This window comes from Oncorhynchus keta, unplaced genomic scaffold (assembly GCF_023373465.1).
Source record: "Oncorhynchus keta strain PuntledgeMale-10-30-2019 unplaced genomic scaffold, Oket_V2 Un_contig_17723_pilon_pilon, whole genome shotgun sequence".
NCBI lineage: Eukaryota > Metazoa > Chordata > Actinopteri > Salmoniformes > Salmonidae > Oncorhynchus > Oncorhynchus keta.
Genome location: NW_026280544.1, coordinates 12,567 through 30,000, shown reverse-complemented (window position 1 = coordinate 30,000; position 17,434 = coordinate 12,567). Strand labels below are relative to the sequence as shown.

At 45.0% G+C, this 17,434-nt stretch overlaps 1 protein-coding gene across 1 annotated transcript in view; it reads right to left on the bottom strand.

Annotated features, from left to right (window-relative positions):
* The window catches only part of LOC127919860 (F-box/LRR-repeat protein 16-like), a 28,194-nt gene extending 16,657 nt beyond the window's left edge, over positions 1-11,537 (bottom strand). The window contains 5 exon segments of the mRNA XM_052503710.1: positions 3,685-3,769; positions 4,570-4,835; positions 7,120-8,159; positions 10,355-10,416; positions 11,151-11,537. Coding sequence (XP_052359670.1) covers positions 3,685-3,769; positions 4,570-4,835; positions 7,120-7,359 — 591 coding nt within the window. The 5' untranslated portion in view covers positions 7,360-8,159; positions 10,355-10,416; positions 11,151-11,537.
* Between the last annotated feature and the right edge of the window lie 5,897 nt (positions 11,538-17,434).

Sequence of the window (17,434 nt, the reverse complement as noted above, 5' to 3'; positions counted from 1 at the left end):
TGTATAAAGGGTTTAGTGTGTAGGGTCTAGGGTCTAGGGTGTAGTGTATAAAGGGTTTAGTGTGTAGGGTCTAGGGTGTAGTGTATTAGTATAAAGGGTTTAGTGTGTAGGGTCTAGGGTGTAGTGTATTAGTATAAAGGGTTTAGTGTGTGGGGTCTAGGGTGTAGTGTATTAGTATAAAGGGTTTAGTGTGTAGGGTCTAGGGTGTAGTGTATAAAGGGTTTAGTGTGTAGGGTCTAGGGTGTAGTGTATTAGTATAAAGGGTTTAGTGTGTAGGGTCTAGGGTGTAGTGTATAAAGGGTTTAGTGTGTAGGGTCTAGGGTGTAGTGTATTAGTATAGGGGTTTTAGTGTGTAGGGTCTAAGGTGTAGTGTATTAGTATAAAGGGTTTAGTGTGTAGGGTCTAGGGTGTAGTGTATTAGTATAAAGGGTTTAGTGTGTAGGGTCTAGGGTGTAGTGTATAAAGGGTTTAGTGTGTAGGGTCTAGGGTGTAGTGTATAAAGGGTTTAGTGTGTAGGGTCTAGGGTGTAGTGTATTAGTATAGACATCACACACACACACACACACACACACACACACACACACACACACACACACACACACACACACACACACACACACACACTACAGTGTGTAGGGTCTAAGGTGTAGTGTATTAGTATAAAGGGTTTAGTGTGTAGGGTGTAGTGTATAAAGGGTTTAGTGTGTAGGGTCTAGGGTGTAGTGTATTAGTATAAAGGGTTTAGTGTGTAGGGTGTAGTGTATTAGTATAAAGGGTTTAGTGTGTAGGGTCTAGGGTGTAGTGTATAAGGGGTTTAGTGTGTAGGGTCTAGGGCGTAGTGTATTAGTATAAAGGGTTTAGTGTGTAGGGTCTAGGGTGTAGTGTATTAGTATAAAGGGTTTAGTGTGTAGGGTGTAGTGTATTAGTATAAAGGGTTTAGTGTGTAGGGTCTAGGGTGTAGTGTATAAGGGGTTTAGTGTGTAGGGTCTAGGGTGTAGTGTATTAGTATAAAGGGTTTAGTGTGTAGGGTGTAGTGTATTAGTATAAAGGGTTTAGTGTGTAGGGTGTAGTGTATTAGTATAAAGGGTTTAGTGTGTAGGGTCTAGGGTGTAGTGTATAAAGGGTTTAGTGTGTAGGGTGTAGGGTATAGTATAAAGGGTTTAGTGTGTAGGGTCTAGGGTGTAGTGTATAAAGGGTTTAGTGTGTAGGGTCTAGGGTCTAGGGTGTAGGGTATTAGTATAAAGGGTTTAGTGTGTAGGGTCTAGGGTGTATTAGTATAAAGGGTTTAGTGTGTAGGGTCTAGGGTGTAGTGTATAAAGGGTTTAGTTTAGTGTGTAGGGTGTAGTGTATTAGTATAAAGGGTTTAGTGTGTAGGGTGTAGTGTATTAGTATAAAGGGTTTAGTGTGTAGGGTCTAGGGTGTAGTGTATAAATGGTTTAGTGTGTAGGGTGTAGTGTATTAGTATAAAGGGTTTAGTGTGTAGGGTGGGTGTAGTGTATTAGTATAAAGGTTTTTTTGTGTAGGGTCTAGGGTGTAGTGTATTAGTATAAAGGGTTTAGTGTGTAGGGTCTAGTAGTGTATACATGGTTTAGTGTGTAGGGTGTAGTGTATTTAGTATAAAGGGTTTAGTGTGTAGGGTGTAGTGTGTAGTGTATAAGGGGTTAGTGTGTAGGGTCTAGGGTAGTGTAGTGTATAAAGGGTTTAGTGTGTAGGGTCTAGGGTGTAGTGTATAAAGGGTTTAGTGTGTAGGGTGTAGGGTGTAGTATAAAGGGTTTAGTGTGTAGGGTCTAGGGTGTAGTGTATAAAGGGTTTAGTGTGTAGGGTCTAGGGTCTAGGGTGTAGGGTATTAGTATAAAGGGTTTAGTGTGTAGGGTCTAGGGCGTAGTGTATAAAGGGTTTAGTGTGTAGGGTCTAGGGTGTAGTGTATTAGTATAAAGGGTTTAGTGTGTAGGGTCTAGGGTGTAGTGTATAAAGGGTTTAGTGTGTAGGGTCTAGGGTGTAGTGTATTAGTATAAAGGGTTTAGTGTGTAGGGTCTAGGGTGTAGTGTATAAAGGGTTTAGTGTGTAGGGTCTAGGGTGTAGTGTATTAGTATAAAGGGTTTAGTGTGTAGGGTCTAGGGTGTAGTGTATTAGTATAAAGGGTTTAGTGTGTAGGGTCTAGGGTGTAGTGTATTAGTATAAAGGGTTTAGTGTGTAGGGTCTAGGGTGTAGTGTATTAGTATAAAGGGTTTAGTGTGTAGGGTCTAGGGTGTAGTGTATTAGTATAAAGGGTTTAGTGTGTAGGGTCTAGGGTGTAGTGTATTAGTATAAAGGGTTTAGTGTGTAGGGTGTAGTGTATTAGTATAAAGGGTTTAGTGTGTAGGGTGTAGTGTATTAGTATAAAGGGTTTAGTGTGTAGGGTCTAGGGTGTAGTGTATTAGTATAAAGGGTTTAGTGTGTAGGGTGTAGTGTATAGTGTATAAAGGGTTTAGTGTGTAGGGTCTAGGGTGTAGTGTATAAAGGGTTTAGTGTGTAGGGTGTAGTGTATTAGTATAAAGGGTTTAGTGTGTAGGGTCTAGGGTGTAGTGTATAAAGGGTTTAGTGTGTAGGGTGTAGGGTGTAGGGCCCCAACTTAACAAAACCCTTTTAATTTATTTTTTATTGTTGGGCATAAAAGACTGTAAAAACACAAAGCAGCTCCAATTGATTGTAATTGAGTACATCTACTTATTCCCAGTGTATTAGGTCCAGGTTATTAGGTACACCTCCCACCAAAATGGTTCGCTCCTACAGACAGTGAGTCACGTGGTCGTGGCTTGTTGTATAGAGCAGGCAGACAGGCATCAAGGCATTCAGTTACTGTTTGATTGAAAATTATAATGGCCTTAAAACATGTGATTTAAGCGATTTCGAACGTGGTATGATCGTCGATTCCTGTATCTCAGAAACATCCGGCTTCCTGGGCTTTTTTCACGCAGGACAGTGTCTAGGGTTTACCGAGAACGGTGCCACAAAAAGCACGACCATGTCTAGGGTTTACCGAGAACGGTGCCACAAAAAGCACGACCATGTCTAGGGTTTACCGAGAACGGTGCCACAAAAAGCAAAACAACTGTCAGCGGCTGTCCTTTGGGCGAGAACGACTAATTGATGAAAGAGACTGGCAAGAATCATGCAAGCTGACAGACGGGCCACAAACAGGCAAACAACGGAGCTGTACAACAGTGGTGTGCAGAACGGCATCTCAGAACGGACATCTCGTCAATCCTTGTCACGGATTGAAGAGAGGAAACTGAACTGAAGAGAGAGTCAGGATTGGGCGTAAGCAGAGTGAGTCCATGACCACATCCTGCCTGGTGTCAACGGTACAGGCTGGTGGTGGTGGTGGTGGTGTTGTACTGGTGTGGGGAATGTTTTACTGGCGCACGTTAGGTCCCTTGATACCAATTGAGCAACGTTTCCATTCCCAGAAAATTCAGGCTGTTCTGAAAGCAAAGGGTCCGACTAGGTACTAGATGGGTGTACCTAATAAACTGGCCACTAAGTGTATGTGATTCTTAGGTTTGAAATGATTGTGTTTTAGACCAATATTATATCTGTTTGGGCTTCTGGAGGTCAATTAGCAGTCTACAAATGATTTGTAATTATGTTCCTGTCTGAATCTAGTTGATGATCCCTGGTGTAAGGGTCTGGTGTGTACTGTACCTGACAGCACCAGCGCAGGTAGAGACTCCTCAAAGAAGACATGGTGGACAGGTAACCTAGACCTGTATCTGTAATCCTCACACATCTGGAGAGAGAGACAGAGAGAGAGAGAGAGAGAGAGAGAGAGAGAGAGCGAGAGAGACAGACAGAGAGACAGAGACAGAGAGACAGAGAGAGAGAGAGACAGAGAGACAGACAGAGAGACAGAGACAGAGAGACAGAGAGAGACAGAGAGAGACAGAGACAGAGAGACAGAGAGAGAGAGAGACAGAGAGACAGAGAGACAGAGAGACAGAGAGACAGAGAGACAGAGAGACAGAGAGAGAGAGAGAGAGGGGGGGAGAGAGAGGGGGAGAGAGAGGGGGAGAGAGACAGAGAAAGAGAGTGAACATAATGATACTTTTTATACTATACTGGTTTTCTTTCTGAAATAAGGTAGTATAGACCTGTACTCAGTAGATCCCAGACCCCCCCAACACACACAGCTATACTACTTCATGCTATACTCCACACTACTATACTACACCCTATACCCTACTATACTACACACTACTATACTACTATACTCCACACTACTATACTACACCCTATACCCTACTATAATACACACTACTATACTACACCCTATACCCTACTATAATACACACTACTATACTACACCCTACTATACTACACACTACTATACTCCACACTACTATACTACACCCTATACCCTACTATACTACACACTACTATACTACTATACTCCACACTACTATACTACACCCTATACCCTACTATAATACACACTACTATACTACACCCTACTATACCCTACTATACTACACACTACTATACTACACCCTATACCCTACTATACTATACTCTACTATACTCCACTCTCACCTGTCCAGTACCAGCTCCTCTAGTTTGTGGAGGTCACAGGCGATGTACTCCAGGGCCATGTCTGTGATGCGTGGGCACCAGGAGAGGTCCAGGCTCCGCAGCTTCCTCAGGTTCTCTGCTACTAGCTCCACCCCGTCATCAGTGATTTTAGAGCAGCCTGACAGGCTCAGAGCCGTGAGGTTGGGCAGGCTGTGGACCATGTTAACCACACCATGGTTGGTGATCTCCCAACACGAGTGGAGACGCAGCGTGTGAGTGGTGTAGCCCTGAGGGGGAGGGAGGGACGGGGGGGGGCGGGAGGGAGGGGGTCGGGAGGGAGGGAGGGAGGGAGGGAGGGAGGGAGGGAGGGAGGGAGGGAGGGAGGGAGGGAGGGAGGGAGGGAGGGAGGGAGGGAGAGAGAGAGTGCAAGAGACAGGGAGAGAGAGAGAAAGAGCAAGAGACAGGGAGAGAGAGAGAGAAAGAGCAAGAGACAGGGAGAGAAAGAGAGAGAGAGAGATAATGAGGTTTAGGATTATACTCATCATGAGAGGACCACAGTAATCTGAACTCATCATGAGAGGACCACAGTAATCTGAACTCATCGTGAGAGAACCACAGTAATCTGAACTCATCATGAGAGGACCACAGTAATCTGAACTCATCATGAGAGGACCACAGTAACTGAACTCATCATGAGAGGACCACAGTAACTGAACTCATCGTGAGAGGACCACAGTAACTGAACTCATCATGAGAGGACCACAGTAATCTGAACTCATCATGAGAGGACCACAGTAATCTGAACTCATCATGAGAGGACCACAGTAATCTGAACTCATCATGAGAGGACCACAGTAATCTGAACTCATCGTGAGAGGACCACAGTAATCTAAACTCATCATGAGAGGACCACAGTAATCTGAACTCATCATGAGAGGACCACAATAATCTGAACTCACCATGAGAGGACCACAGTAATCTGAACTCATCATGAGAGGACCACAGTAATCTGAACTCATCATGAGAGGACCACAGTAATCTGAACTCATCATGAGAGGACCACAGTAATCTGAACTCATCATGAGAGGACCACAGTAACTCATCATGAGAGGACCACAGTAACTCATCATGAGAGGACCACAGTAACTCATCATGAGAGGACCACAGTAACTCATCATGAGAGGACCACAGTAACTCATCATGAGAGGACCACAGTAATCTGAACTCATCATGAGAGGACCACAGTAACTCATCATGAGAGGACCACAGTAACTCATCATGAGAGGACCACAGTAATCTGAACTCATCATGAGAGGACCACAGTAACTCATCATGAGAGGACCACAGTAACTCATCATGAGAGGACCACAGTAATCTGAACTCATCATGAGAGGACCACAGTAACTCATCATGAGAGGACCACAGTAACTCATCGTGAGAGGACCACAGTAATCTGAACTCATCATGAGAGGACCACAGTAATCTGAACTCATCATGAGAGGACCACAGTAATCTGAACTCATCATGAGAGGACCACAGTAACTCATCATGAGAGGACCACAGTAACTCATCATGAGAGGACCACAGTAACTCATCATGAGAGGACCACAGTAACTCATCATGAGAGGACCACAGTAACTCATCATGAGAGGACCACAGTAACTCATCATGAGAGGACCACAGTAACTCATCATGAGAGGACCACAGTAACTCATCATGAGAGGACCACAGTAACTCATCATGAGAGGACCACAGTAACTCATCATGAGAGGACCACAGTAACTCATCATGAGAGGACCACAGTAACTCATCGTGAGAGGACCACAGTAACTCATCGTGAGAGGACCACAGTAACTCATCATGAGAGGACCACAGTAACTCATCATGAGAGGACCACAGTAACTCATCATGAGAGGACCACAGTAACTCATCATGAGAGGACCACAGTAACTCATCATGAGAGGACCACAGTAACTCATCATGAGAGGACCACAGTAACTCATCATGAGAGGACCACAGTAACTCATCATGAGAGGACCACAGTAACTCATCATGAGAGGACCACAGTAATCTGAACTCATCATGAGAGGACCACAGTAACTCATCATGAGAGGACCACAGTAACTCATCATGAGAGGACCACAGTAACTCATCATGAGAGGACCACAGTAACTCATCATGAGAGGACCACAGTAACTCATCATGAGAGGACCACAGTAACTCATCATGAGAGGACCACAGTAACTCATCATGAGAGGACCACAGTAATCTGAACTCATCATCATGAGCCTTTCAGTGACCCCTCTCTTGAAGGAAAAACAGGTCCATTTCCTGCAGTTCTACACATTTTTCCACGGCAGCGGAGAGAAGACTTTCCGATTTTATAATAACTTCATGCAATTCTACAAAAAAAATGTACGTGACATGTATGATCAATGGCGGCCCCTCCGGCCGGTAGGGGAACTGATCTGCGGGCCTACAGAGAGGACGGGGAGAGGGGGAAGGGAAGACGTGTGTGTGTGTGTACCAGTAGCTGTGTGCTCTCTATAAGTGTGTAGGATTGTAACCTACCTGTTTGGCTGTGAAGTAAGCCATGGCTGTGTCGGTTACGTGGTAGGCCTGCAGGCTGAGCTCTGACAGGTTGGGCAGTAGCTGTGAGATGGCAGCGATGGCGTCGTCTGCTACGTTGATACAGTCGCTGACGCTGAGCGAGGTGAGCCGTGCGTTCAGGCTGGACCACAGACCGGCCTCAGTGAAGTCATTACAACCGGCCAACTCCAGGTGCATCAGACCCTGCATCTGTTCCAGCATCACCTACACACACCAGAGACAACACACTGAGATTACACAATACACACACCGCTATCCAGCATCACCTACACACACCAGACAACACACTGAGATTACACAATACACACACCGCTATCCAGCATCACCTACACACACCAGACAACACACTGAGATTACACAATACACACACCGCTATCCAGCATCACCTACACACACCAGACAACACACTGAGATTACACAATACACACACCGCTATCCAGCATCACCTACACACACCAGACAACACACTGAGATTACACAATACACACACCGCTATCCAGCATCACCTACACACACCAGACAACACACTGAGATTACACAATACACACACCGCTATCCAGCATCACCTACACACACCAGACAACACACTGAGATTACACAATACACACACCGCTATCCAGCATCACCTACACACACCAGAGACAACACACTGAGATTACACAATACACACACCGCTATCCAGCATCACCTACACACACCAGACAACACACTGAGATTACACAATACACACACCGCTATCCAGCATCACCTACACACACCAGACAACACACTGAGATTACACAATACACACACCGCTATCCAGCATCACCTACACACACAATACACATCAGAGACAACACACTGAGATTACACAATACACACACCGCTATCCAGCATCACCTACACACACCAGAGACAACACACTGAGATTACACAATACACACACCGCTATCCAGCATCACCTACACACACCAGACAACACACTGAGATTACACAATACACACACCGCTATCCAGCATCACCTACACACACCAGACAACACACTGAGATTACACAATACACACACCGCTATCCAGCATCACCTACACACACCAGAGACAACACACTGAGATTACACAATACACACACCGCTATCCAGCATCACCTACACACACCAGAGACAACACACTGAGATTACACAATACACACACCGCTATCCAGCATCACCTACATACACCAGACAACACACTGAGATTACACAATACACACACCGCTATCCAGCATCACCTACACACACACCAGAGACAACACACTGAGATTACACAATACACACACCGCTATCCAGCATCACCTACACACACCAGAGACAACACACTGAGATTACACAATACACACACTGCTATCCAGCATCACCTACACACACCAGAGACAACACACTGAGATTACACAATACACACACCGCTATCCAGTATCACCTACACACACCAGACAACACACTGAGATTACACAATACACACACCGCTATCCAGCATCACCTACACACACCAGAGACAACACACTGAGCTTACACAATACACACACCGCTATCCAGCATCACCTACACACACCAGACAACACACTGAGATTACACAATACACACACCGCTATCCAGCATCACCTACACACACCAGACACCACACACTGAGATTACACAATACACACACCGCTATCCAGCATCACCTACACACACCAGAGACAACACACTGAGATTACACAATACACACACCGCTATCCAGCATCACCTACACACACCAGAGACAACACACTGAGATTACACAATACACACACCGCTATCCAGCATCACCTACACACACCAGAGACAACACACTGAGATTACACAATACACACACCGCTATCCAGCATCACCTACACACACCAGAGACAACACACTGAGATTACACAATACACACACCGCTATCAGCATCACCTACACACCAGACAACACACTGAGATTACACAATACACACACCGCTATGCAGCATCACCTACACACACCAGACAACACACACTGAGATTACACAATACACACACCGCTATCCAGCATCACCTACACACACCAGACACACACACACTGAGATTACACAATACACACACGCTATCCAGCATCACCTACACACACCAGACAACACACACTGAGATTACACAATACACACACCGCTATCCAGCATCACCTACACACACCAGAGACAACACACTGAGATTACACAATACACACACCGCTATCCAGCATCACCTACACACACCAGAGACAACACACTGAGATTACACAATACACACACCGCTATCCAGCATCACCTACACACACCAGAGACAACACACTGAGATTACACACATAGCATCACCTACACACACCAGACTGAGATTACACAATACACACACCGCATCCACCATACACACACCAGAGACAACACACTGAGATTACACAATACACACACCGCTATCACATCACCAGAGACAAATCCAGCATCACCTACACACACCAGAGACAACACACTGAGATTACACAATACACACACCGCTATCCAGCATCACCTACACACACCAGACAACACACTGAGATTACACAATACACACACGCTATGCAGCATCACCTACACACACAGAGACAACACACACTGAGATTACACAATACACACACCGCTATCCAGCATCACCTACACACACAGACAACACACACTGAGATTACACAATACACACACCGCTATCCAGCATCACCTACACACACCAGACAACACACACTGAGATTACACACACACACACCGCTATCCAGCATCACCTACACACACCAGAGACAACACACTGAGATTACACAATACACACACCGCTATCCAGCATCACCTACACACACCAAACAACACACTGAGATTACACAATACACACACCGCTATCCAGCATCACCTACACACACCAGAGACAACACACTGAGATTACACAATACACACACCGCTATCAGCATCACCTACACACACCAGAGACAACACACTGAGATTACACAATACACACACCGCTATCCAGCATCACCTACACACACCAGACAACACACTGAGATTACACAATACACACACCGCTATCCAGCATCACCTACACACACCAGAGACAACACAGAGATTACACAATACACACACCGCTATCCAGCATCACCTACACACACCAGACAACACACTGAGATTACACAATACACACCGCTATCCAGCATCACCTACACACACCAGAGACAACACACTGAGAATACACAATACACACACCGCTATTCAGCATCACCTACACACACCAGACAACACACTGAGATTACACAATACACACACGCTATCCAGCATCACCTACACACACCAGAGACAACACACTGAGATTACACAATACACACACACGCTATCCAGCATCACCTACACACCAGAGACAACACACTGAGATTACACAATACACACACCGCTATCCAGCATCACCTACACACACCAGAGACAACACACTGAGATTACACAATACACACGCTATCCAGCATCACCTACACACACCAGACAACACACTGAGATTACACAATACACACACCGCTATGCAGCATCACCTACACACACCAGAGACAACACACACTGAGATTACACAATACACACACCGCTATCCAGCATCACCTACACACACCAGACAACACACACTGAGATTACACAATACACACACCGCTATCCAGCATCACCTACACACACCAGACAACACACACTGAGATTACACAATACACACACCGCTATCCAGCATCACCTACACACACCAGAGACAACACACTGAGATTACACAATACACACACCGCTATCCAGCATCACCTACACACACCAACAACACACTGAGATTACACAATACACACACCGCTATCCAGCATCACCTACACACACCAGAGACAACACACTGAGATTACACAATACACACACCGCTATCCAGCATCACCTACACACACCAGAGACAACACACTGAGATTACACAATACACACACCGCTATCCAGCATCACCTACACACACCAGACAACACACTGAGATTACACAATACACACACCGCTATCCAGCATCACCTACACACACCAGAGACAACACACTGAGATTACACAATACACACACCGCTATCCAGCATCACCTACACACACCAGACAACACACTGAGATTACACAATACACACACCACTATCCAGCATCACCTACACACACCAGAGACAACACACTGAGATTACACAATACACACACCGCTATCCAGCATCACCTACACACACACCAGACAACACACACTGAGATTACACAATACACACACCGCTATCCAGCATCACCTACACACACCAGAGACAACACACTGAGATTACACAATACACACACCGCTATCCAGCATCACCTACACACACCAGAGACAACACACTGAGATTACACAATACACACACACACCTATCCAGCATCACCTACACACACCTTCTGTGGCTCAGTTGGTAGAGCATGGCGCTTGTAACGCCAGGGTAGTGGGTTCGATTCCCGGGACCACCCATACGTAGAATGTATGCACACATGATCCTCGACTTCGGCGATGTCATCTACAAAATGGCTTCCAACACTCTACTCAGCAAACTGGATGCAGTCTATCACAGTGCCATCCGTTTTGTCACTAAAGCACCTTATACCACCCACCACTGCGACTTGTATGCTCTAGTCGGCTGGCCCTCACTACATATTCGTCGCCAGACCCACTGGCTCCAGGTCATCTACAAGTCCATGCTAGGTAAAGCTCCGCCTTATCTCAGTTCACTGGTCACGATGGCAACACCCATCCGTAGCACGCGCTCCAGCAGGTGTATCTCACTGATCATCCCTAAAGCCAACACCTCATTTGGCCGCCTTTCGTTCCAGTACTCTGCTGCCTGTGACTGGAACGAATTGCAAAAATCGCTGAAGTTGGAGACTTTTATCTCCCTCTCCAACTTCAAACATCAGCTATCCGAGCAGCTAACCGATCGCTGCAGCTGTACATAGTCTATAGGTAAATAGCTCACCCTTTTTCACCTACCTCATTCCCATACTGTTTTTATACTGTTTTTATTTATTTACTTTTCTGCTCTTTTGCACACCAATATCTCTACCTGTACATGCCCATCTGATCATTTATCACTCCAGTGTTAATCTGCAAAATTGTATTATTCGCCTACCTCCTCATGCCTTTTGCACACATTGTATATAGACTGCCCATTTTTTTCTACTGTGTTATTGACTTGCTAATTGTTTACTCCATGTGTAACTCTGTGTTGTCTGTTCACACTGCTATGCTTTATCTTGGCCAGGTCGCAGTTGCAAATGAGAACTTGTTCTCAACTAGCCTACCTGGTTAAATAAAGGTGAAATAAAAAATTAAAAAATAAAAAGTCGCTTTGGATAAAAGCGTCAGCTAAATGGCATATATTATTATTATTATTATTATTACAACACACTGAGATTACACAATACACACACACACAGCTATCCAGCATCACCTACACACACACATAACTCTGATACAACTCTGATACAACTCTGATACAACTCTGATACAACTCTGATACAACTCTGATACAACTCTGATACAACTCTGATACAACTCTGATACAACTCTGATACAACTCTGATACAACTCTGATACAACTCTGATACAACTCTGATACAACTCGGATACAACTCTGATACAACTCTGATACAACTCTGATATAACTCGGATACAACTCTGATATAACTGATATAACTCTGATACAACTCTGATACAACTCTGATACAACTCTGATACAACTCTGATACAACTGATACAACTCTGATACAACTCTGATACAACTCTGATACAACTCTGATACAACTCTGATACAACTGATACAACTCTGATATAACTCTGATACAACTCTGATACAACTCTGATATAACTGATACAACTCGGATACAACTCGGATACAACTCGGATACAACTCTGATACAACTCTAACTCTGATACAACTCTGAAACAACTCTGATACAACTCGGATATAACTGATATAACTCTGATACAACTCTGATATAACTCTGATACAACTCTGATACAACTCTGATACAACTCTGGTATAACAAATCAAATCAAATCAAATCAAATTTTATTTGTCACATACACATGGTTAGCAGATGTTAAATGCGAGTGTAGCGAAATGCTTGTGCTTCTAGTTCCGACAATGCAGTGATAACCAACAAGTAATCTAACTAACAATTCCAAAACTACTGTCTTATACACAGTGTAAGGGGATAAGGAATATGTACATAAGGATATATGAATGAGTGATGGTACAGAGCAGCATACAGTAGATGGTATCGAGTACAGTATATACATATGAGATGAGTGTGTAGACAAAGTAAACAAAGTGGCATAGTTAAAGTGGCTAGTGATACATGTGTTACATAAGGATGCAGTCGATGATGTAGAGTACAGTATATACATATGCATATGAGATGAATAATGTAGGGTAAGTAACATTATATAAGGTAGCATTGTTTAAAGTGGCTAGTGATATATTTACATAATTCCCATCAATTCCCATTATTAAAATGGCTGGAGTTGGGTCAGTGTCAATGACAGTGTGTTGGCAGCAGCCACTCACTGTTAGTGGTGGCTGTTTAACAGTCTGATGGCCTTGAGATAGAAGCTGTTTTTCAGTCTCTCGGTCCCAGCTTTGATGCACCTGTACTGACCTCGCCTTCTGGATGATAGCGGGGTGAACAGGCAGTGGTTCGGGTGGTTGATGTCCTTGATGATCTTTATGGCCTTCCTGTAACAACGGGTGGTGTAGGTGTCCTGGAGGGCAGGTAGTTTGCCCCCGGTGATGCGTTGTGCAGTCCTCACTACCCTCTGGAGAGCCTTACGGTTGAGGGCGGAGCAGTTGCCGTACCAGGCGGTGATACAGCCCGCCAGGATGCTCTCGATTGTGCATCTGTAGAAGTTTGTGAGTGCTTTTGGTGACAAGCCGAATTTCTTCAGCCTCCTGAGGTTGAATAGGCGCTGCTGCGCCTTCTTCACGACGCTGTCAGTGTGAGTGGACCAATTCAGTTTGTCTGTGATGTGTATGCCGAGGAACTTAAAACTAGCTACCCTCTCCACTACTGTTCCATCGATGTGGATAGGGGTGTTCCCTCTGCTGTTTCCTGAAGTCCACAATCATCTCCTTAGTTTTGTTGACGTTGAGTGTGAGGTTATTTTCCTGACACCACACTCCGAGGGCCCTCACCTCCTCCCTGTAGGCCGTCTCGTCGTTGTTGGTAATCAAGCCTACCACTGTTGTGTCGTCCGCAAACTTGATGATTGAGTTGGAGCGTGCGTGGCCACGCAGTCGTGGGTGAACAGGGAGTACAGGAGAGGGCTCAGAACGCACCCTTGTGGGGCCCCCCGTGTTGAGGATCAGCGGGGAGGAGATGTTGTTGCCTACCCTCACCACCTGGGGGCGGCCCGTCAGGAAGTCCAGTACCCAGTTGCACAGGGCGGGGTCGAGACCCAGGGTCTCGAGCTTGATGACGAGCTTGGAGGGTACTATGGTGTTGAATGCCGAGCTGTAGTCGATGAACAGCATTCTCACATAGGTATTCCTCTTGTCCAGGTGGGTTAGGGCAGTGTGCAGTGTGGTTGAGATTGCATCGTCTGTGGACCTATTTGGGCGGTAAGCAAATTGGAGTGGGTCTAGGGCACATATGTCAGAGTCAAGGCCCGCGGGCCACATCCGGCCCGCGAGAAGGTTTTTTACGGCCCCTGGGATGATCTTGATTTATTATTAGAACCGGCCCGCAGACCGCAGCAAGCCGGCAGCCCGCAGATCTTTTACACGCACCAATACTACATTTCCCACAATGCAACGGTGACGCACCGAGCAGTAGGCTGCTTCATTTCAATATTTATTGGCACAGCAGTTGTCAGCATCACAGTAAAATTAACTTTCAGATACCCATCAAAAATGGCAAAACGGAAGGTGGACACTGAGAACCGGGGGTTTCAAACAAGGTGGGAGTCGGAGTATTTGTTCACGGAGGTAGCTGGAAAACCTGTGTGTCTTCTGTGTGGAGAAAGTGTGGCGGTACTGAAAGAGTATAATCTGAGACGACATTATGAAACGAAACACGCGGACAAAAACAAGAATATGGACATGGAACAAAGGCTACAAAAGGCAGAGGAATTAAAACGAGGCCTCAAATCTCGACAGGCTCTGTTCAAAAGCCAAATCACAAGGCCAGGCTGCTGTCAAGGCCAGTTTTATTTTGGCAGAAGAGATCGCTAAATCAGCCCGGCCATTTACGGAGGGGATTTCATCAAAAACTGCATGATTAAAGTTTGTGACGAAGTTTGCCCAGAAAAAGGCAACTCTTTTTAAATGTGAGTCTGAGCAGAAACACCATTGCCGAGAGAGTAGACCAGTTGTCCATCAATCTAAAAGAGCAGCTTGTGAAAAAGGGAAAAGATTTCATTGCATATTCCTTGGCTGTGGATGAGAGCACCGACATTTCTGACATTGCCCAGTTGTCAATTTTCATCCGCGGAGTGGACTCCAGCCTAAGCGTGACAGAGGAGTTTTTGGCTTTACGTCCTATGCATGGCACAACTACGGGGCATGATTTGTATGAAGAGGTGTCAAGATGTGTAAATGAGATGGAGCTGCCTTAGGAAAAACTCGTGGGTTTGACAACCGACGGAGCACCTGCGATGTGTGGACACAGGAGCGGACTGGTGGCGAAGATACGGGAAAAGATGCAAGAGGAAAACGCGACAGGTGAGCTGACAGCTTATCATTGTATCATACACCAGGAAGCGTTGTGCGGTAAAGCCTTGAAAATGGAGCATGTAATGAGCATCATCACGCACAGTTAACTTTATCAGAGCCAAAGGTTTGAATCACCGCCAGTTCAAGGCATTTCTGACGGAGTTAGAAACGGAGCATGGTGATTTGCCTTATCACACAGAGGTGCGATGGCTAAGCCAGGGAAAGGTGCTTCAAAGATGTTTCGAGCTTCGTGAGGAGATTTGTCTGTTCTTGGACAGCAAAGGAAAGACACAACACAACTCCGAGACGAAATGTTTCTGTGTGAAATGGCTTTTCTGTGTGACATTACGAGTCATCTGAATGCAATGAACTTGCAGCTGCAGGGTCGGGATCGTGTCATCTCTGATATGTACAGTACAGTGAAGGCATTTAAAACCAAACTGACTCTGTGGGAGACGCAGATGCGGAAAGAAAATTTGAGCCACTTTCCCAGCTGCCAGACCATGAAAGAGAAGCTCTCTACCAGTGCGTTCCCGAGCGCACAGTTGGCTGATAAAATAGGTATGCTTGCCGCTGACTTTCGACGCCGGTTTGCTGACTTTGAAGCACAAAAAGCAGGTTGGAACTGCTCGGTAACCCATTTGCTGTTGACGTGGAAAGCTCACCACCAAACCTCCAAATGGAGTTGATTGACCTCAATGCAATGATGCACTGAGGGCAAAATATGCGGCAGTGGGTGCTGCGGAGTTCGCCCGTTTCCTCCCGACACAATGCCCCAGCTGCGCATCCAGGCTGCTCAAACGTTGTCTATGTTTGGCAGCACATACCTGTGTGAACAACTGTTTTCTTTGATGAACTTGAACAAAACATCACACAGAAGTCGACTTACTGCTGAACACCTCCACTCAATTCTGAGGATTTCCTCAGCTCAGAGCCTTACCCCGAACATTGATGAACTTGTGGAAAAGATGGGACACCACCAAGTATCACCCTCAACCTCAAACAAGTGAACATTACTGTGCAATCACATATTTAGAGTTTTTACTCAGTTCAAGTTTAAAAGTTAAAGTTTAATATTTGTTTTCACTGCATGTTACTTCTCCTTAAACAAAGTGTTGTTTTTGATTAATAGATTTTTGCACTTTATTTTATTGTATTTCAATCCAATTATATTTTAAAAATATTTCAGTTGAGTGGATGATAGAAAATTGCTATTATTGTTTTTTCTTTGAAGTAAATTTAGCCCACTTTTGCTAAAATAGAAAATATAGGCTACTGATGGTGCCTTGAATACCGGTTTCTTTCATTTAATGTTCATGTTATGGGGATTTTTATATAAAGGAAATTTGTCTTTTGTGTCTGTTGAAAATTAAAGATTACTGACAGAGCCATAAGAAAATATTGCTTTATTTATCTGATCATATTGGAATATATTTGTTAGGTTTTCAGTAGGTTCAATTAGGTTCACTAGACTATATGCGTCATTTAAAAAATTTTCAATGAACATTCGAACAGTCCGGCCCTCGGCTT